The following is a 23,139-nucleotide window of genomic DNA, read 5'->3' as shown; positions in this document are numbered from 1 at the left end:
AGCTAGACTAATTGTTAGCAGACATGGCTAATTGAGTGACTGATCCACAAAAATGTTTGAATATACATCTTGTGTATTCTTAACGCTCATCAGTAAATTGAGACTCTGACCGTTCCTAGCTGCTGGGGCCCTTAAGTAACTGACTATGCCTGTAGCTGACCGTGCACGTGAGACTACAGATCACATATAAATTCTATTGGGTAGATTAACTCTATAAACCCACATATAGCCATCATATGACTGGTGATGAGGTCATTTCAGTGTGGCTGTTCCTTTTGTGGAAGCCTACTGCCTTATGCTGGGTAGTTGGTGTACATACAGATCAAAGAAGTCTAGGCATACGGTGCCTTCAGCAAGTATTCACACCCCTTTTTCTTTTTGATGTTACAAATTGGGATTGAAATGAATTACTTTTTCATCAATTTACTTAAAATATTCTGTCCAAGTGGAAGAAAATTGTAACATTTGAAAAAGAAACCCCTAATACCATGATTAGTCTCACAGGGTAGAATACTTATCTATACATGTTAAAATCACATGGCAGTGATAACTGCTGTGACTCTTTCTGGGCAAGTCTAAGAACTTTCCACATCTGGATTTTGCAACATTTACCCATTATTCTTTTCAAAATTATCCAAGCTCTGTTAATTTGGATGTTGATCATTGCTAGACAACCATTTTCAGGTATTTCCATAGATTTTCAAGCGGATTTAGGTCACAATTGTAACTCAGCCACCCCAGTGTAAATTTGGCCTTGTTTTAGGTTACTGTCCTGCTGAAAGGTTAATTAATCTCCCAGTGTCTGGTTGAAAACAGACTGAACCAGGTTTTCTTCTAGGATTTTGCCTGTGCTTAGCTTCTGTTACTTTTTATCCTGAAAAACTCCCCAGTCCTTAACAATTACAAGCATACCCATAACATGATGCAGCCACCACTATGCTCAAATATGGAGAGTGGTTCTCAGTAATGTGTTGTATTGGATTTGCCCCAAACACGACTATTTAGGATAAAAAGTTAATTGATTTGCTAATTTTTTTGTTGTATTACTTCACTAATGCACGTTTTGGAATATTTTTTTATTTTGTACAGGCTTCCTTTTCACTCTGTCAGTTAGGTTATTATTATGGAGTAACTACAATGTTGATCCATCAACTGTTTTAAAGTCACCATTGGCCTCATGGGGAAATCCCTGATAGGTTTCCTTCCTTTCTGGCAACTGAGTTAGGAAGGATGCCTGTATCTTTGTAGTGACTGGGTGTATTGATACACCATCCAAAATGTAATTAATAACTTCACCATGCTCAAAGGGACATTCATTATCTGCTGTTTTTTTTTTTACCCATCTACCAATGGGTGCCCTTATCGAGACATTTGAAAACCTCTCTGGTCTTTGTGGTTTAATCTGTGTTTGAAATTCACTGCTCGACTCAGGGACCTTACAGATAATGTTATGTGTCCGGTACAGAGATGAGGTAGTCATTCAAAATTCATGTTAAACACTATTATTGTGCGAGTCCATACAACTTATTGTGACTTGTTAATCACATTTTATACTCCTGAACTTATTTGTTTGCGATAACAATGGGGTTAAATACTTATTGACTCAAGATATTTCAGCTTTTCATTTTTAATGAATTTGTAAACATTTAAAAAAATGTACCAAGGTGTCCAAGGAATTGTCCGTAGATCTACAAGATATTTCTGGGGAAGGGTATAAAACAATTTCTAGTGTTGAAAGTTTCCAAGAGCACAGTGGTCTCCACTAAATCAAATCAAATTAGTCACATGCAACAAATACAACAGGTGTAGACCTTACAGTGAAATGCTTACTTACGAGCCCCTAACTAACAATGCAGTTTAAAAAAATACAGATAGAAAATAAAAAGTAATTAAGAGCAGCAGTAAAATAACAATAGCGAGACTATATACGGGGGTAGCGGTACAGAATCAATGTGGGGGCCACCAAGGAAGCTCTCAACTTACTCCACTGCAACCCCGTCGATGAGAATGGGGGAGTGCTCAGCCCTCTTTTTCCTGTATTCCACAATCATCTCCTTTGTCTTGATCACATTGAGGGAGAGGTTGTTGTCCTGGCACCACATGGCCAGGTCTCTGACCTCCCTATAGGCTGTCTCGTCATTGTTCGGTGATCAGGCCTACCACTGTTGTGTCATCAGAAAACTTAATGATGGTGTTGGAGTCGTGCCTGGCCGTGCAGTCATGAATGAGCAGGGAGTACTGGAGGGGACTGAGCACGCACCCCTGAGGGGCGCCTGTGTTGAGGATCAGCATGGCGGATGTGTTGTTACCTACCCTTACCACCTGGGGGCGGCCCATCTGGAAGTCCAGGATCCAGTTCTCACATAGGTGTTCCTTTTGTCCTAGTGGGAAAGGGCAGTGTGGAGTGAAATAGAGATTGCATTATGTGTGGATCTGTTGGGGCAGTATGCAAATTGGAGTAGATCTAGGGTTTCTGGGATAATGGTGTTGATGTGAGCCATGACCAGCCTTTCAATGCACTTCATGGCTAAAGACATGAGTGCTACAGGTCGGTAGTCATTCAGGCAGGTAGCCTTAGTGTTCTTGGACACAGGGACAATGGTGGTCTGCTTAAAACAAGTTGGTATTACATACTTGGACAGGGAGAGGTTGAAAATGTCAGTGAAGACACTTGCCAGTTGGTCAGCGCATGCTTGCAGTACACGTCCTGGTAATCTGTCTGGCCCTACAGCCTTGTGAATGTTGACCTGTTAAAAGGTCTTACTCAAATCGTCTGCGGAGAGAGTGATCACACAATCTTCCAGAACAACTGGTGCTCTCATGCATGTTTCAGTGTTATTTGCCTCGAAGCGAGCATAGAAGTAGTTTAGCTCGTCTGGTAGGCTTCTGTCACTGGGCAGCTCTCGGCTGTGCTTCCCTTTGTTGTCTGTAATGGTTTGCAAGCCCTGCCACATCCAACGAGCGTCAGAGCTGGTGTTGTACGATTCATCTTAGTCTTGTATTGACGCTTTGCCTGTTTGATGGTTGGTCGGAGGGCATAGCGGGATTTCTTTTAAGCTTCTGGCTTAGAGTCCCGTTCCTTGAAAGCGGCAGCTCTAGCCTTTAGCTCAGTGCGGAGGTTGCCTGTAATCCATGGCTTCTGGTTGGGGTATGTACGCATGGTCACTGTGGGGATGATGTCATCGATGCACTTATTGATGAAGCCAATGACTGATGTGGTGTACTCCTCAATGCCATCAGCGGAATCCCGGAACATATTCCAGTCTGTGCTAGCAAAACAGTCCTGTAGCTTAGCATCTGCTTCATCTGACCACTTTTTTATTGATCTAGTCACTGCTTTAATTTTTGCTTATATGCAGGAATCAGGAGGATAGAATTATGGTCAGATTTGCCAAATGGTGGGCGAGCTTTGTATGCGTTTCTGTGTGTGGAGTAAAGGTGGTCCAGTTTTTTTTTCTCCTCTGGTTGCACATTTAACATGCTGATAGAAATTTGGTAAAACGGATTTAAGTTTCCCTGCATTAAAGTCCCTGGCTACTAGGAGCACCGCCTCTGGGTGAGCTTTTTCTTGTTTGCTTATGGCAGAATACAGCTCATTGAATGCTGTCTTAGTGCCAGCCTCTGACTGTGGTGGTATGTACAGCTACGAAAAATACAGAGGAAAACTCTATGTAAGTAGTGTGGTCTACAGTTTATCATGAGATACTCTACCTCAGGCGAGCAATAGCTCGAGACTTCCTTAGATATCGTGCACCAGCTGTTATTTACAAAAATGCATAGTCCGCCGCCCCTTGTCTTACCAGACGCAACTGTTCTATCCTGCCGGTGCAGCGTATAACCAGCCAGCTGTATGTTGATAGTGTCGTCGTTCAGCAACGTCTCCGTGAAGCATAAGATATTACAGTTTTGAATGTCCTGTTGGTAGTTTAATCTTCTGCGTAGGTCATCTATTTTATTGTCCAAAGATTTCACGTTTGCTAGCAGAAGGGAAGGAAGTGGGGGTTTATTTGATCGCCTATGAATTCTCAGAAGGCAGCCCGCCCCTCGGCCCCTTTTTCTCCGCGTCTTCACAGGGATCTGGGCTTGTTCCCGAGAATGCAGTATATCGTTTGCATCGGCCTCGTCAGACTCGTTTTAAAGAAAAAAAGAATTCTGCCAGTCCGTAGTGAGTAGTTACAGTCCTGATGTCCAGAAGTTATTTTCGGTCATACGAGACATTATTGGGAAATTGAAAAAATATGGAACCTACCAGACTCTGCCTAGAGCTGGCCGTCCGACCAAACTGAGCAACCGGGCAAGAAGGACCATGGTTAGGGAGGTGACCAAGAACCCAATGACCACTCTGACAGAAAAAATTACTGAGTTTCTTGGCTGAGATAGGAGAACCTGCCAGAAGGACAAGTTTCTACAGCACTAAACCAATCTGGGCTTTATGGGAGAGTGGCCAGACAGAAGCCACTCTTGAGAAAAAGGCACATGACAGCATGCCTGGAGTTTGCAAAAAGGCATATGAAAGACAGCGCATAAGACAACAGATAATGGTCTGATTGACTAAAATTGAACTCTGTGGCCTGAATGTAAAGCGCTATGTCTGGAGAAAACCAGGCACAGCTCCTCACCTGTCTAACACCATCCCTACTGTGAAGCATGAACAATGAATGGAGCCAAATACAAGAGAACCTGCTTCAGAGTGCCAACGACCATAGACTAGGGACGAAGATTTATGTTCCAACAGACCCCAAGCATACAATCAAAGCAACGCTGAAATGGCTTCAGAATAAGAAGGTGAAAGTCCTTGAGTGGCCCAGCCAAAGCCCACACTTGAAACCCATTGAAAATCTGTGGAAAGACTTGAAGATTGCTGTTCACCGCCTCCAGTGGTGATTTTAGCATGTATATCTTGGTGGAGCAACCTCCCCTTTTTTTTTTTAGATGCATGCCAGCAAAGCCACGACACAACACAACACTAAACAATACATTAATTGCACTATAATGGACAAATGTTGCCAACAAACTGTTATGGCTCAACAGCAGTCCCGACACCTTACCACTGCTATATCTGGCTATCAGCGGAACCTTGTCTGGCAGAAAAACAGTTAATTCAGTCTCATTTACTGCCTTTTAAATAAACATAGCTAATATTGCTGACTTGCTTAAACAAATGTGGTTTCTACTGACAATTGGGATGTACAAAGTATGCCATAAGGGGACGATGAACGGATAAGAGGAAATCCGTAATTTCGATGAATACATTAATGAGCGAGCTAGGATGGACGTAGTCAATATAACTATTTGTTCAGCACTTTTGAAATGTACAGCAACATAATTCAGAACATGGGCTGTTCTTACAGTATTCTCCCTGTACACCAAGTCAGAACTGTAGGATAAATAAAGGGGGCATATAAGCAGACAATGAAAGCTCTAAAACAGGCTATAGGCTACATGTGCACCAGCAAGTCAGAACAGTGGGTTAAATTATGAGGGGAAAAGGGGACCAAATTATTAGGGTGATGTACATGGGCTACTAACAGCTTACTGCACAACATACACTTAGTATTACTTTTTTAGCTACAGTATACATATCTCCCTGGAATATTACATAATTTATGCAGCAGCATACAATACATTTTTGTACTCACCTTTTTGTGGTGTGTTAACCTGAACAGGAACGTGGTGTGGCGGTCCTTCTTGTGGGCAAATTTTTGTCATCAAACTTTGTCATCAAAGTCTGGCATTCTCTGGATATATGGTGCTTTCGGGATAACTGGGAACTCAGAAAAAAGGTTGAATCATGGCGTCAGTGATCTTCAGGTCGGAGCTCTAGTAAGAGGCCAGAGTTCCTGATTTGGAATTCTGAGTTGGATGACCGTTCAAAACGTATTTTCCCAGTCGGATCTTGTTTTTTTCCAAGTTCCCAGTTGTCTTGATCTTACTGAAGTCTGCGATTTCCCAGTTCTGAGTTTCCAGTTGTTTTGAACGCAGTAGAAGTCATGCTGGATTGACAGCATGGCCAATGTATTCAACCTTTTCTGGCCCATGGTGTTGAATGTTTATCATTTTAAGCTTGCACAGAGATCCTTAGACCGCACACCCACTCCACTTAATAGTAGGCTAGTGATTGCTTTGCAACACTTGCAGTTAGCCACTAATTCCATCCAAACCACTCGTTAAATTTGCAATTTCCAACTTGTTGTGTAATGTATATGTCCAATGGCCGATGAGCACTGATACGTTTTATCTATAATTTGTCTTCATATGACAAGGATTGAAAAGGATTTACCAGTAGATTGTCAACTTGGTTCATGATGATGACTGCTTGTCTGGCTTGCTAGCTAAGATTTTGAAAGTATGATGTTGACATGATCAGTCCAATCAAAGCTACGGTAGCTATAACATGATTTGATGTCATTTTATCTGTGGCCAATGACCTTGAGCCTTCTTGAATGGGCACTTCTAATGTAAATCTATGGCAGCACCCAAGGGGCTTACATTTTTTAGCTTTCCCCGTAGATTTTTCAGTGACATACTGTCCCCATGAGTGACAGAACACTGAGCAAATCACAGCACAACTAGAAAACATTTCCAAATCCTATGCTCCGTATTTTTCGCTGGCTTCCCCACCACTAAAGAAAGCACTGAGCTAGGTTGAAATACCTGCATTTTGAAAATGCCTTACTCAAGAAAGCAAAAAAGAGACCATGTTTGTATGCAGCTTTGTTAACTTATTATATGTTTTACATTGTTTGCAAACTGATATGTGACACGTATTAATGCCAAAATAACATGCAAAACAGGCACACAAAAAAAATATATATGTTTTGGGGGGGCTAAACAGGTTGGGCTCATACCTGAATGACAGGTCGCCACTGGTTGTATCCTTGTTTACTCTTCAGAGCGCAATGGTGCACAAGTGATGCATTTTCCATTGTATCATTTCGCTTGACTGAGAACCACGAGTTAAGGTTTGTATAAAAAATAAAGTATATACCCTATTTCATGTCACTGGAGTAGGCTAGCCTGAAGGCCTATATTTCATATTTGTTTTTCATGGCATCCAAACCTAGTTGCCAACCCCAGTTGTATATTGTAAATTCAATCACCCCCTTCACCATCATCATACTCATCATCATTCAGATACTTCAAATATGTGTGGATATAGTGCTAAACTTGAAGAACTCATTGTCTCTGTGAAGTGAAATCACAGAGAACAAAAACATGCAACAATTTCAAAGATTTTAATGAGTTACAGTTCATATAAGGAAAAGAGTCAATTGAAATAAATTAATTAAGCCATAATCTATGGATTTCACATGACTGGGAATACAGTTATGCATCTGTTGGTCAAAGATACTGTACCTATAAAAAAAAAAGTAGGGACATGAATCAGAAAACCAGTCAGTATCTGGTTTGACCATCATTTGCTCTACACATTTCATTCGGATATAGTTGATCAGGCTGTTGATTGTGGCCTGTGGAATGTTGTCCCACTCCTCTTCAATGGCTGTGCAAAGTTTTTGGATACTGGCGATAAGTGAAACATGCTGTCTTACAGGTTGATCCGGTTAAAGTGTGGGATCCTGTTACGATGCTTGCTTCAGCTCCTCCAGTGAGACGGCTGACTGAAGGGGAGCGTAGAGTATTTGTACGAGCTCTGTTTCGTTGTCGTCTGGCAAGACGATCAGAGGAGCGTGAGAGGAGGTCTGCCACCACGTTATCCCTCCCCGGAGTGAACTTCAGCTGATAGTCATACTGTCTGAGGCAGTCGGCCCATCTGTTGAACCTGAAGTGGCTTGTGGCCAGTTCCAAATGCCGACAGTAGCGTAGTGAGGGACTGGTGGTTGGTTCGAAACGTGAACAGCCGGCCATATAAGTAGAGGTGCCACATTTCGCACGCCCAGACACAGGCCAGTGCTTCTCGTTCACCCACAGAGTACTGTTTAGTGGGGCTCAGGGCTCTTGAGGCGAAGGCGACGGGCCTCTCAATGCCACTCTGCAGCTGTGAGAGGACAGCTCCTAGTGCTCCATCTGAGGCGTCACAGGTGAGAATAGTGAGGCAGATGGGGTCAATGTGAGCAAATTGGGGTCATCTCACATGCAGATAGACTAAAACATGGTTCCTCGCCTTGGTTCCTCGCAGGTAAAATTTTAATTACTTGTACTTGCCAAAGCCTTTAATACAATGTGTAACACGATAATCAAATAAAACAGTTTTACTATTATCAACATTTACAAAACAGTATCCTTCCTCACCCTAACCCCATCCTTCATTGAATTCTGATACTTGCTCTTATTTGGGTATCATGGAAAAGGGTAATATTCACAAGCTTTAGTTTCACATTTTATAAAATAACGTAACAGTCTGAATAATACTTGAGGAGTGGGTTGTAAGGTATAATATTAAAACATTTGAGGTACTGATATCTTGGCGCCATATAGAGTCAACATTTTGATTTAAGATTTCAGAATGTTTAACATCAGCATTTTTCAAGAAAACTGCTTCTAGTTAAAGAGAAAATAATACAATATAATCAAAACAATATGGCTGTCATTGCAGTAAAACTATTTTATGAAAGAAGTGCACTGCCTGATTGGTACATGATTGTCTCATCCATCTCCATTGGCCCTTGGCTCATGAGTGGTGGGATGCCATTGGTTGAAAGGTCTGAGCCCGTGTCCAAGACGGGCACCATATTTGGCACGACCATGCCCATCTCTCTGGAAGGGGGTACTGCCAGCACCCCAAACTCCACCTCAAAGCTCCCCTTCGCCTCTCCATTCTCACGGCGTATCAGCATCTCATATTCCCCGAACCGGATCAGGGCCTTACCCGGCAACTCTGCCCTCTCCAGGAACCCCAGCTCAAACCCATTGACAGTCACACGTCCCTTCTGGCTCAGGTTCTGCACAGAAAATAGCATGTCCGAGCTGTTGGAGGTGCGGTAGGCCTGCAAAGACAGCTGCTTGCGGGAGACACGGGGGTCGGCCAGCACGAAGGTGCATGCTTGGGCATCCCGGCCCAGCCTTACTGGGTCCTCGGCCTGGAGCTTGTGTCTGGTGTCCAGAGGCAACATGCGGTACAGAGCCCTGGAAGCCTGCTGGGGGTGGTAGAGCTGGATCTGGAGGCATGTCATCAGCTCCTCTGTTTCCACCGTGTGAGACACTTCCATGATGGGTCTAATGATGGCTGATGCAATTGAAGGGATGTTGTCTTTCACTTTCAGGTTCACTTGGTCTAAGAGAAAAACAGAAGAATATTCAAATTGATTACTTTTTGTTATTCTGGCACTAAATAAGTCTCATTACTAGACAGAGAATAACAGCTCAGATAGAGGATGTCAGAGGGTGATGGAATGAAAAACACTTAATTCTATTGCTCTAATCCATAGGAAGAATGTTCATAGGAAGAATGTTCAGAATGTGTTTCCATAAAGCAGTACAAAATCTCAAGTGGTTTCGATATTTGTTCTAACATTTTTAGTTCTTAGAATTGTGTCAGAATTGCATCATTCCACACCCTCAGCCTGTCAGCATTTCCTCTAAAACGTTCACTGGTTTAAAGTTATTCCACTGTGATATGAATGTAGCCTTTTTCAAGTATAGACAGGGAAACAGCTTTGGATAGACTGCTTTTTCACAAAAGTCAAAGTCTATATTGTCATCAGAGAGAGGTGAAGAACATGCTAGATATTTAATCTGCAAATATCTTCCACGCTTATGTTTTTCTTAAGCACTAATAACAATACTAGGCTTGTCTAACATTTTAATGAGAATCACATATCATGACATTCGTTCAAACAAAACTATTCTGAATGTTCACTTCCAAACGTGCTATATCTTACCTGTAAAGTTGGGTAAACTGTAGGATTATTTATTTTGCTCGTAGCGTCTCGAAAGATCAGGCTACATTATACAGTAGGCTGTCTCCGACGGTTGACTTGCTTTGTTTACTAGAACCGGTACAACTGTTGTCTATTGGCGCACCAAGTGTTGTGTCAACTATAACGGGTATCGGAGGATACTGCCGGAACAAAACAATCAGGAAGGGGGTGATCATTACGTCAGACAGAACCAGCCGCACCATACATTAGCACCACCAGTGGCAGTGAACTGCTGCTAGTTATGATCCGGTTATAGTTCGATGTTTAAGGAACGTCTGATTATGCTTTCACCTTGGCAGGCTCTATACAACTTCCTTACGACTTTCAGTAACAGGCTGGCTCATAGGGTTATTTTATGACCGTGTGAGTACAGTCGACAAAGGAGCAGTATCAATTAAACCAACTGGCTTCTTATCTGTGATGAAATTGCATGCCAAATTAACTGTTCTGGGAAAGGGGAGCTATTGTCAATCATCGATTGCCATCTGTAATCAGCATGCCAAAACCCTGAAGCAGTAAAACGAATCTTGGTTGCCTGCGACACATAGCTGTACAGATCATGGTGATAATAAAGTGAAGAAAAATGTGTCTATATGTGTAAAATAAAATACGTATACCAGGCAAGCTAATATCATAAATCATACCATTCGAAGTAGTTGGTACGAATAGTAGCATAATCATACTATTATGTACCTAGCTAGGCTAATAAATAACCTCAACTTGCCTAGGCAGTTTCAAGCTATTCACTGTTTGTTCATGTGACTGATGGCCCGTATTACGTGCCTACTCTTGGTGTTAGTAACGCTGTAACAACTTAAAATGTCATTGGTCAATTCACAGGCTAATCAAAGAACAATGGTTGTCTAACCAATCAGCTAGCATAACGCAACTCAGCAGGCGGGTTTTTTTCGTTTTTTAGAACACGGTGTAGACATTTTTTATACGAAAGTGAAGTAGCTAACTTTAACTGATTGAGCTAAGTGTTCTATTCAATATTTCTGGTCGATAACATCTTTAAATAACTGCTGTACTAAAACATTTGAAATTGACGCGAGGTTTATCCTTATGGATTTTCTACCCGTACTGAAGAATATTCTCAGTGTTTTTGCAGTAACAAGCTTTTGGAGTGCCTCTTTTCGGACGTATACACGCGTGTTGTTGAGGTGGCGAATAACTGGCTAGCTACTTTACACGGAACCCAAACCGGCTGCGCGCGTGCGCCATCGTGAATACATTTATTTTGTCCCCCCACACCAAACGCGATCACGACACGCAGGTTAAAATATCAAAACAAACTCTGAACCAATTACATTAATTTGGGGACAGGTCGAAAATCATTAAACATTTATGTCAATTTAGCTAGCTTGCACTTGCTAGCTAATTTGTCCTATTTAGCTAGCTTGCTGTTGCTAGCTAATTTGTCCTGGGATATAAACATTGAGTTGTTATTTTTCCTGAAATGCACAAGGTCCTCTACTCAGACAATTAATCCACACACAATCCGGTCAACCGAATCGTTTCTAGTCATCTCTCCTCCCAGGCTTTTTATTCTTTGGACTATGTGGCGATTGGCATCTAAACTTTAATAGTATTGTAATGAAACAGCATGGAGCAGGTCTCGAACCCTCAACCTTCAAGCCCGAAGTCGACTGTGCCGCAAAAGCATGCTCGAACGGCAGAGTCGATTTCCGCGCTTATAAACCCAGGGTCGTTACACTACTCCCTCCTTTCAAAGAGCGCGTCCTCGCGCTAGCTTGCGACTCAACGTCTTACAGGAACGCGCTCACCGGCCAAGCACACGCACTGTCGTGGATGCAAGGTCCGATCACTTCCGACACCAATGTAATGAAACGGCATGGAGCAGGTCTCGAACCCTCAAACTTCAAGCCCGAAGTCCGGCGCGCTATCGACTGTGCCGCAAAAGCATGCTCGAGCGGCAGAGTCGATTTCCGCGCGTATAAACCCAGGGTCGTTACAGTATTACCACGAAGACCAACCAACAACACAGTTCGTCTTTCAGTCACCCACGTGGGTATAACCAATGAGGAGATGGCATGTGGGTACCTGCTTCTATAAACCAATGAGGAGATGGGAGAGGTAGGACTTGCAGCTCGATCTGCTTCACAAATAGAACTGACTTATATTTTAGCCCTTGGCAACACAGATGCTTGTGCGAGTGAGCGGTGTGGGTGCCTTAATTGAATAATATAGATTTCAAAATTTATTTTGCAATGCTTGCGCACACGACGCGAGCGGTGTAGTCAGCCTGTTAGGCATGTAGCTAGACAAGATAACACCTAGAATATTGTATTTCTATGAATGTTTGTTTTTGGTTGCATGAAAGTTGGTTTGCCTTGGCATTGTCATGTTGCTGAAATAACCTCATCTGTGTTTTCGAAGTTTGAAAACAACTGGTTTCTGGCAAAAGTGGTTAGCTAGCATCCTAGATGGCTAGCCGACTTGATGCCTGACATAAGTGCACTGCACTTTGTCATGTAAACTAGTTCGCTAGCTAGTCAGATAGTTTTGCTACTTGTACATGCTAGCTATTTCATAATATTATTAGCTAGCTATCTAGTCAAGTTTGACATGCATATCCAGTCAGTCATGAAGTAATTTTAGAGGTTTTGAGTAAATGGGCCAACAACATTGTCTGGTTAAGTGGCCCTGGGGAGGGGGGTTGTGCCTCAGTCTCATCATTGATCTTTTCCCCCTCTCACCTCAGGCTTTCTACAACACTGCTTCAAGGATGGTCAAGATCTTCATTGGGAACCTCCCTCGGGAGGCAGACAAGGATGAAATTCAGGCGTTGTTCTCCCAGTACGGTGCCGTCACAGAATGCGCTATCGTCAAGATTTTTGCTTTCGTCCACATGGATGACCGTAAGTCTGCCACCAAAGCCATCAGCAGCCTGCACCTCTACAAGATGCATGGCACGGCGATAAATGTCGAGGCTAGTCGCGGGAAGAACCAGGGATCCATCAAACTCCACGTAACAAACGTGGAGAAAGGCAACAGCGATGAACTCCGCACATTGTTCGAGGAGTATGGCACAGTCTCTGAATGTGCTATCATTAAAAACTTTGCGTTTGTGCACATGGACAACTCCGACGAGGCTATGGATGCCATCAAGGGATTAGACAACGGTGAATTCCAGGGTAAGATTTTTTATTATTTTTTAGGTACGAGGAGGAAGAAGACTACCCCCCACCTCAAAGGGGGGGATACTGGCCAAGGGAGAGGCATGATCCTCCACCCCCTAGCTATCTAAGAGGTCGTCACCCACCCCCTCATCACGGGTACCCTGCCCCCCCTCCACCACCCCCTCCCCTTAGACGATCCCCTTTCCCAGAGCGTGCTTATGAGCGCGAGAGGGAGAGCTATGCCGTGGTGGATTACTATGAGAAATACAGGGCTCGCCCTGCCCCTTGTGGCATAATGTCCTATGATGAGAGGCGTGTAGGCTCCTTACCCCTGCCCCCCTCTTCCATGGTCAGGGAGCGTTTCATGACCTCTGGCCTCGATCCATATGAGCTTCTCCGCCTCCCTCCTCCCCCGTCTGCATACTACGCCAGGGACCGCAGTCCATTCGGAGGGCCCCTCCTCCCCCCATGCCCCCCGCCTGTAACGGTTACTCCTATGAGCGTTCCTGACTCTCACCCGTCTCTCGGCCCCAGATGTACAACTTGCCCCGTACCAGAGACCCCTACGCCGACAGGTTGCCATTGGCCCGCTATTACTAAGCAGTGTACACCGGCGTTTGACTCAAGGTGAGAGTAGGCCTGCGCTACAAACATTCAATTGGGAAATTGGAGGTGAAGTAGTACCTGTCCTCTATATGGAGGGTCCAAGGTCACTTGATGCGCTCTTTAGACGAGCTTCATGCCTCAGTTCTGAGAGGAATGGTCTGACAGTCGCTCTTCGCTCAACCTCCATATTAACTGTGAAATATTTGAACTGGGAGAAAAAGCATGTGTAAGAGAGCTCTGCGACAAATTGTAATTCTTAATCCTCTCGTTGGCACTGCTGGTGTGTAGGCAATGATTGAGATAAATCATGTATTAGCAAAAGTAAGGAACTGATGTAGAGTAATAATTTGACCATTTAGATTGAAGTGTCTCACAATTTGCTGATGATGAGAATAGAACGATGAATGTAGATTGTTTATAAATGAAACACGTGTTCGCTGTGGGTGTAATGGCCGGTTGACTTGTGTGTGGGTAGCCCTCTTTCCAGGTTTATTTATTTCAACAAGATTTGCGTCCTCGTCACAGTAGCCTGATGCGCACAGCGTTCATCTGCGGCTGAGCGCATTTCATTCTCAGGAGAAATTGTAATGCATGACTTCTCGTCATCGAAAACACTTTTATTACACTTGTATTATTTTGGCCTTTTTTGGTTGGTATTATTTTAGTATTGTGCTTTAGCTACCTTTTTAATCTCTGGCTCCCAGAAGCCTTTGAGCCGTGCGTATTTATTATACGTTCCAATATTTAGTCTTGATATACTGTAATGTGTCATGATACAAACTTTCGCTGATAAGTCACATTTCTTAAATTGATGAATGGAAGCATCAACACGTTAGGATGTTACTATTAGCAAATAATCGTGACTGTATATCGACTTAAATACGAACCATCTTGTGTTTCCTTGTTCAATCTGAAGTTATGCGACCAATGTACAACAGCATAATAAAACCACTACAATTGAGTAGTTGGTTAATTTGTAAATGATAAAATATTTGCTTATGGTAGCTAGTTATCCCAAGTGGATAACGTTCTTTTTTTTTTTGTCATCAAAGGACAAACTGAATTGTATAATCATTTTTTACTTTTTTGATCTCTTAACATCTTAGCGCAGATTCTTATCACAATCAGTGGTTTGATGGCAGATGATCAGTTGCTTCTCATTACATTTTAATCATTGAATCGTGATCATGTGAAAGGGGTTATGTGCCTGATGATGATAAATTAAGAATCTTCCTCTACCAATGTGAAATAACGTTATCACTTATGTCTCCCCTCAACTTCAAGCGCTCAATCACAATTGAACTATCTAAATCAACCCCTTCACTTCCCATCAATTTATTTAGTTGTCATGGGTTGGATTGTCATTGTCATGTCCCCAGTTCTCAACATATTACACTTGGAATGATGGTGTTCTGAGCACCCTTGCTCTTGGAGCATCTCTGGAGAGATGTTCTTGGCACAGCCTGCAGTAACTTAACCAGGTAAGATGTGAATCAAGATCAGTTGTGGGTTGTATGAAACTAAGAGTTAAACGTGATGAATTTAGGTACACGTGAGTCAAGGTCTTTTCCAATTTAGTACAGGAGAATGGCAAATTACCTCTGTTTGCTTGATTTAGGCCGGGCATGAACAGGTAAGGGTTTTAGTTTTTTTTGTTCTTCCTTTCCAAAACTAAAAAGCAATATGGCTGCGTTTAGACGGGCATCCCAAATGTTATATATTTTCCCCACTAATTCGAATTGTGACCAATCACATCAGTTACTTTCACATCAGATCATTTTCAGAGCTGAGCTGATTGGTCAAAAGACCAATTTAGTGAAAAGAATATCAGATAAGGGCTGCGTGCATTGTCAACCAAACATCTAAAGGGGCAATCTGGGATTCATCAACATTTTGGGACTTAAGTTAATGATGTATAGGCCTAGCCATTGATTCTTGAAGAATACAACTTAAATGCCTCATGACCTTTCAACTGCCCTACCCAGAAATATGTTCATCAGAGCCTCAAATATAAGCTTGTTTTACTAAATTCTTTGTAAACAAACTGCAGCTTCAAAACTGCAATTTTTAGCTCCTAGATGGTCGGTCCTTGTATCAATCGCTCCGTCTATGAATTTGAGTGGTTAGCCTACATTTCTCAAGCCTCATCACCACTTGTTTGGTTAACAGCTGGGGGGGAGTTAAAAATATATATTTTTTTATCCCAGATTGCACTTTAAACATACAGTGCATTCGGAAAGTATTCTGACCCCTTGACTTTTTTTCACATTTTGTTATGTTGTAGCCGTATTCTAAAATGGATAAAATATATATTTTTCTATCAATCTACACACAATACCCCATAATGACCAAGCGAAAACAGGTTTTTGGAATGTTTTGCAAATGTATAAAAAAGAGGAATACCTTATTTACATAAGTATTCAGACCCTTTGCTATGAGATTCGCCATTGAGATCAGGTGCATCCTGTTTCCATTTATCATCCGTGATGTTTCTACAACTTGATATTAGTCTACCTGTGGTCAATTAAATTGATTGGACAGGATTTGGAAAGGCACACACCTGTCTATAAGGTCCCACATTTGAGAGTGCATGTCAGAGCAAAAACCAAGCCATGAGGTTGAAGGAATTGTCCGTAGAGCTCCGAGAAAGGATTGTGTCGAGGCGCCGATCTGGGGAAAAGTACCAAACAATTTCTGCGACATTGAAGGTCTCCAAGAACACAGTGGCCTCCATTCTTAAATGGAAGAAGTTTGGAACCACCAATACTTCCTAGAGCTGGCTGCCCGGCCAAACTGAGCAATCAGAGGAGAAGGCCTTGGTCAGGGAGGAGACCAAGAACCCGATGGGCACTCTGACAGAGCTCCAGAGTTCCTCTGTGGAGATGGTTGTCCTTCTGGAAGGTTCTCCCATCTCTGCAGCCTTTGTGGTAGAGTGGCCAGACGGAAGCCACTCTTCAGTAAAAGGCACCTAACAGCCCGCTTGGTGTTTGCCAAAAGGCACCTAAAGGACTCTGACCATGAGGAACAAGATTCTCTGGTCTGATGAAACCAAGAATGAATTCTTTAGCCTGAATGCCAAGCGTCACATTTGAAGGAAACTTGGCACCATCCCTACAGTGAAGCAAGGTTGTGCAGCATCATGCTTTGGGGATGTTTTTCAGCGGCAAGGACTGGGAGACTAGTCAGGATCGAAGGAAAAACAAACAAAGCAAAGTACAGAGATCCTTGATGAAAACGTGCTCAGGACCTTAGACTGGGGTGAAGGTTCACATTCCAACAGGACAACAACCCTAAGCGCACAGCCAAGACAACGCAGGAGTGGCTTTGGGACAAGTCTCTGAATGTATTTTAACCCGATCGAACATCTCTGGAGAGACCTAAAAATAGCTGTGCAGCGACACTCCCCATCCAACCTTACAGAGCTTGAGAGGATCTGCAGACAAGAATGGGAGAAACTCCCCAAATACAGGGGTGCCAAGTTCGTTGCGTCATACCCAAGAAGACTCGAGGCTGTAATCGCTTCCAAAGGTGCATCAACAAAGTACTGAGCAAATACTTGTGTTAATGTGATATTTCTGTTTTTTATTTGTAATACATTTGCAAAAATGTCTAAACCTGTATTTGCTTTGTCGTTATGGGGTTTTGTGTGTAGATTGAGGGGGGAAAACTTCATCAATTTTAGAATAAGGCTGTAATGTAACAAAATGTGGAAAAAGTCAAGGGGTCTGAACTCTTTCCGAATGCTCTGTAAACATGATTTTGGTTGTGGAAATGTTTTACGTCATTGTGAAGGATTCAGATTTGTTTTAAATATATACTGAACAAAAATATAAAGTAACATGCTACAATTTTGTCAATTTGACTGAGTTTTTAACAGTTCATATAAGGGAATCACTCAAATTAAGTTAATTACGCCCTAATCTATGAATTTAACATAACTGGGAATAACAGATATGCATCTGTTGTTTACTGATACCTTAAAAAAAAGGTAGGGGTGTGGATCAGAAAACCAGTCTGTATCTGGTGTGACCACCATTTGCCTCATGCAGTGGCCTGTGAAATGTTGTCCCACTCCTCTTTAATGGCTGTGCGAAGTTGCTGGATATTGGCGGGAACTGGAACACGCTGTCGTACACGTGATTTCAGAGCATCCCAAACATGCTCAATTGTTGACATGTCTGAGTATGTAGGCCATAAAAGAACTGGGAAATTTTCAGCATCCAGGAATTGTGTACAGATCTTTGCGACATGGAGCCGTGAATTATCATGCTGAAACATGAGGTGATGACTGGATGAATGGCACGACAATGGGCTTCAGGGGCTCGGCACGGTTTCTCTCTGCATTCAAATTGCCATAGATAAAAGGCAGTTGTGTTCGTTGTCCCTGACTTATGCCTGCCCATACCATAACCCCACCGCAACCATGGGGCACACTGTTCACAACGTTGACATCAGCAAACAGCTCGCCCACAAGATGCCATACACAAGGTCTGCGGTTGTGAGGCCGGTTGGATATACTGCCAAATTCTCTAAACGATGTTGGAGGCGGCTTATTGTAGAGAAATTCAAATTGAGTTCTCTGGCCACAGTTCTAGTTGACGTTTCTGCAGTCAGCATGCCAGTTGCGCACTCCCTCAACTTGAGACGTCTGTGGCATTGTGTTGTGTAACAAATCTGCACATTTTAAGAGTGGTCTTTTATTTTCCCCAGCACAAGGTGTACCTGTGTAATGATCATGCTGTTTAATCAGCTCCTTGATATGCCACACCTGTCAGGTGCATGGATTATATTGGCAAAGGAGAAATTATCACTAACAGGGATGTAATCAAATTTGTGCCCAAACTTTAAGAAATAAGCCTTTTTTTTGTGTGTGTATGGGAACTGTCTTGGTATTTTTGTTTCAGCTCATGAAACGTGGGACCAACACTTCACATGTTGTTCAGTGTAATTCCATCCATAAGCAAGCATGGACAAAGTCTTAGTCAGCAGGTACATATTGATTTGGGGGATGTATTCATTAGTGTACACCAAAGTGAAACATTTAGCAACGAAAACAATTGTTTCTTATTGTACAAGTTAATGCTACTGAGTCCCCCTCTGTTTCGGCCCGTTGGGTTCCTAGTGAATGCACCCCTATGTTTGAAGTTCTAGGCCCCTGGTAAGTTAGAAAAGTAGAATTCATTAAGCATTCATATGTTTTGTAACCTATACTGTAAAATAGTTGAATTGGTCTATACAGCTGTACACTCCCCCCTAATAAAATATTTTTTAAAAACCATGATCTTGTTTGTTCACTCAAGGTTACTAGTGCCCTTTCCAAATGAGGGTACTGTACATAATGTTGGAAGGCTGGCCACACGATAATACAGATGTGTTTACAGATCATGTATAAGTTCCATTGGGGGGTAGCCTGCAGATAATCTATCGTTTTCTATTGACCCATATATATCCATCTAAGATCCTTTTGGTTTGGTGTGGTGTGTTCCCTTTATGGAAGCCTACTGCCCTCTGCTGGATAGGTGATGTACACGCCGATCAAAGAAGTCAAAACATAGCTGTATGTGCTTCTCAAAATATCCTTGCACCACAATGCTCCCACTCTTACCCAATAAAAAGTAATCTAAAACATCTATGTATTTAAAAATATTGTTACAAGTGTTAGCAGAATGTATTAGATAAAAGACAGAATCTATTAGTGAAGGTGCTGGAGGCCAAAGGGAAAAAGTCTCAGCATACTTCCAGTCAGATGCAAATGTCTTTAATTGTCGCTGAGCTTTCGGTCAGTCGACCTTCATCAGAGCATGTCTCCACAAACAATAGTGGGACATATAAGGTATTCAGACCACTTGCCTTTTTCCACATTTTGTTACATTACAGCCTTATTCTAAAATGGGTTAAATAAAATAAAAATCCTCAGCAATCTGCACACAATACCAAATGACTAAGCGAAAACAGTTTTAGATTTTTCTTCAAATGTATTCAAATAAAAATACCTTATTTACACAAGTATTCAGACCCTTTGCTATGAGACTCAAAATTGAGCTCAGGTGCATCCGTTTCCGTTGATCATCCTTCAGATGTTTCTACAACTTGATTGGAGTCGACTTGTGGTAAATTCAATTGATTGGACATGATTTGGAATGGTAAACAACTGTCGATATAAGGTCCCACAGTTGACAGTGCATGTCAGAGCAAAAACCAAGCCATGAGGTCGAAGGAATTGTCCGTAGAGCTCCGAGACAGGATTGTGTCGACCCACAGATCTAAGGAAGGGTACCAAAACATGTATGCAGCATTGAAGGTCCCCAAGAACACAGTGGCCCTCCATCATTCTTAATTGGAATAAGTCTGGAGCCACCAAGACTTCCTAGAGCTGACCGTCCGGCCAAACAGCAATCGGGGGAGAAGGGCCTTGGTCAGGGATGTGACCAAGAACCTGATGGTCACTCTGACAGAGCTCTAGGGTTCTTCAAATCAAATGTATTTATATAGCCCTTCGTACATCAGCTGATATCTCAAAGTGCTGTACAGAAACCCAGCCTAAAACCCCAAACAGCAAGCAATGCATGTGAAAGAAGCACGGTGGCTAGGAAAAACTCCCTAGGAAAAACTCCCTAGAAAGGCCAAGAACCTAGGAAGAAACCTAGAGAGGAACCAGGCTATGAGGGGTGGCCAGTCCTCTTCTGGCTGTGCCGGGTGGATATTATAACAGAACATGGTCAAGATGTTAAAATGTTCATAAATGACCAGCATGGTCAAATAATAATAATCATAGTAGTTGTCGAGGGTGCAACAAGCACGTCCGGTGAACAGGTCAGGGTTCCATAGCCGCAGGCAGAACAGTTGAAACTGGAGCAGCAGCACGGCCAGGTGGACTGGGGACAGCAAGGAGTCATCATGCCAGGTAGTCCTGAGGCATGGTCCTAGGGCTCAGGTCCTCTGAGAGAAAGAAAGAAAGAGAGAATTAGAGAGAGCATATTTAAATTCACACAGGACACCGGATAAGACAAGAGAGATACTCCAGATGTAACAGACTGACCCTAGCCCCCCGACACATAAACTACTGCAGCATAAATACTGGAGGCTGAGACAGGAGGGATCATCTGTGGAGATGGGAGAACCTTCAAGAAGGGCAACCATCTCTGCAGCACTCCACCAATCAGGCCGTTATGGTAGAGTGGCCAGACGGAAGCCACTCCTCAGTAAAAGGCCATGACCGCCCGCTTGGAGTTTGCCAAAAGGCATCTAAAGGCTCTTGACCATGAGAAAGAAGATTCTCTGGTCTGTTAACTCTTTGACCTGAATGCCAAGCGTCACGTCTGGAGGAAACCTGCCACCATCTTAACAGTGAAACATCGAGATGCTTCACTGTAGGTGATGCTCCAGAGCGCTCAGGACCTCAGACTGAGGCGAAGGTTCACCTTCCAACAGAACAACGACTCTAAGCACACAGCCAAGACAACGCAGGAGTGGCTTCGGGACAAGTCTCTGAATATCCTTGAGTGGCCTAGCCAGAGCCTGGACTTGAACCCAATCGATCATCTCTGGAGAGACCTGAAAATAGCTGTACAGCAACGCTCCCCATCCAACCTTACAGAGCTTGAGAGGATCTGCAGAGAAGAATGGGAGAAACTCCCCAAATACAGGTGTGCCAAGCTTGTAGCGTCATACCAAAGACGACTCGAGGCTGTAATTGCTGCCAGAGGTGCTTCAACAAAGTACTGAGTAAAGGCTTTGAATACTTATGTAAATGTGATATTTCTGTTTTATTTTTAATAAATTAGCAAAACTTTCTACAAAACTGTTTTTTCTTTGTCATTATGGGGTATTGTTGTGTAGATTGATGAGAAAACCCCCCAATTTAATCCATTTTAGAATAAGGCTGTAACCTAACAAATGTGGAAAAGGTCAAGTGGTCTGAATACTTTCCGAAGCCACTGTAAGGCCACACAGTGAGCCAGAGATAATGACCGCAACACCTGTGGTAATCTATAGTATCCCAAAGGGTCACTAGATGTCATATAAGATGGAACAATGAAATGTCAGTATAAGGAACCCATACTCTCAAAAAGGGAGCATTACAGTTGAAAAGCGCCCAAAAAAGAAAGCAAAGGAAAACAGATATACAACACTATACACAGTGCCTTCAGGAAGTATTCACACACCTTGGCAATTCCACATTTTGTTGTGTTACAGCCTGAATTCAAAATGGATTACCTGGAATTTTTTTCTCACACATCTACACACTATAATGACAAAGCAAAAACATGTTGTTTTAGAAATGTTAGCAAATGTATTGAAAATGAAATGCAAAAATATATAGTAATTTACATACGTATTCAAATCAAACTTTATTTTTCACATGCGCCAAATACAACAAGTGTAAACCTTACAGTGAAATGCTTACTTACAAGCCCTTAACCAACAGTGCCGTTCAAGAAGAGTTAAAATATTTTCCCAAAACATGATAACTAACACAATAACGAGGCTATATACAGGGGGTACCAGTACCGAGTCAGTGTGTGGGGGTACAGGTTAGTTGAAGTAATTTGTACATGTAGGAGGGGTGAAGTGACTATGCATAGAAAGTAAACAGCGTGTAGCAGCAGTGTACAAAACAAATGGGGGGGGGGGGCAATGTAAAGAGTCCGTGGCCATTTGATTAATTGTTCAGCAGTCTTATGGCTTGGGGGTAGAAGCTGTTAGGCAGCCTTTTGGTCCTAGACTTGTATTCGGCACATGTGACAGTTGGATTAAAATGTTTTATTCACACCCCTTTGCTATGATACTCCAAATTGAGCTCCGGTGCATCCAATTTCCTTTGATTCGCCCTGAGACTTCTCTATAGCTTGATTGGAGTAAACTTGTGGCCAATTCAATTGTTTGGACATGATTTAGAAAGAAACACACCTGTCTATATAAGGTCCCACAATTGACAGTGCATGTCTTAGGAACTTTGGTTTGGAAAGAGACGGCGCCTGTATGGTGAAGTCAGAGATAGACAGACTTGTAAAGTCAGCTAAGGAACAGAAGTTGGGTTTTGGAGAAACGCCTTCAGTGTGTGCTTTGCAAGCCATGCAGCTGGGCAATAGAGTGGTGAACGGATAGACATGGTTATGGACAGCAAGGAAGAAGAGCTGAGTGTGTGTTGAGGAATAATCTGGACAAGTAGGAGTGACATTTTTGGTGAAAGTGTCTTGGGCAGTGAAAAAAAGTGGAGAAGGATGGGTTAAGGGTGAGGGATCCTGAGAGGATCACAGTGAGTAGTAGATTTGTGCTGGTATAGAGGGATAGGGTAACGATTGAGTTATGTTTCAGTAAGGTTGGCTTCTTAGCGCTCATAGCAATGGTTATCAACTGTACCGCAGAATTAGAAAGTAAATCGCAGAAAATATATGTTGTGGTGGCAGCTGCTGAGAAGTATTTGGGTATATGAGATTTGACTTCAAAAGAGTTACAGGGTTTGTTGAGTTGTGGTGTCCCATCCTCCCAGGCTGTTGGTATGTATGGGC

General features: G+C 42.7%; 2 protein-coding genes and 1 pseudogene across 2 annotated transcripts in view; 2 read left to right on the top strand and 1 right to left on the bottom strand.

The window, feature by feature from the left end:
- The window catches only part of LOC115194342 (RNA-binding protein 4B), a 31,091-nt gene extending 17,026 nt beyond the window's left edge, over positions 1-14,065 (top strand). Inside the window, exon 7 of the transcript XR_003878342.1 lies at positions 13,694-14,065. The gene's annotated coding sequence lies outside the window, so the exon portion shown is untranslated. The remainder of the gene's footprint in view (positions 1-13,693) is intronic.
- Positions 8,128-10,611, bottom strand: tifa (TRAF interacting protein with forkhead associated domain). Its single transcript, XM_029753970.1, has 2 exons — positions 9,840-10,611; positions 8,128-9,232 (listed from the first exon to the last, which is right to left on the bottom strand). Exon 2 carries the CDS (start codon positions 9,165-9,167, stop codon positions 8,565-8,567), a length of 603 nt encoding a protein of 200 aa, XP_029609830.1. The 5' UTR covers positions 9,168-9,232; positions 9,840-10,611; the 3' UTR covers positions 8,128-8,564.
- LOC115194343 (RNA-binding protein 4B-like) lies at positions 12,575-13,621 on the top strand (annotated as a pseudogene).
- Positions 14,066-23,139: the final 9,074 nt, after the last annotated feature.

This window comes from Salmo trutta, chromosome 5 (assembly GCF_901001165.1).
Source record: "Salmo trutta chromosome 5, fSalTru1.1, whole genome shotgun sequence".
Lineage (NCBI taxonomy): Eukaryota > Metazoa > Chordata > Actinopteri > Salmoniformes > Salmonidae > Salmo > Salmo trutta.
The sequence above is the reverse complement of the archived record's forward strand: the minus strand, read 5'-3'. Positions and strand labels throughout refer to the sequence as shown.

Coding starts and splice junctions, on each gene's coding strand:
- tifa (XM_029753970.1), bottom strand. CDS start 9,167: ATGGAAGTGTCTCACACGGTGGAAACAGAGGAGCTGATGACATGCCTC.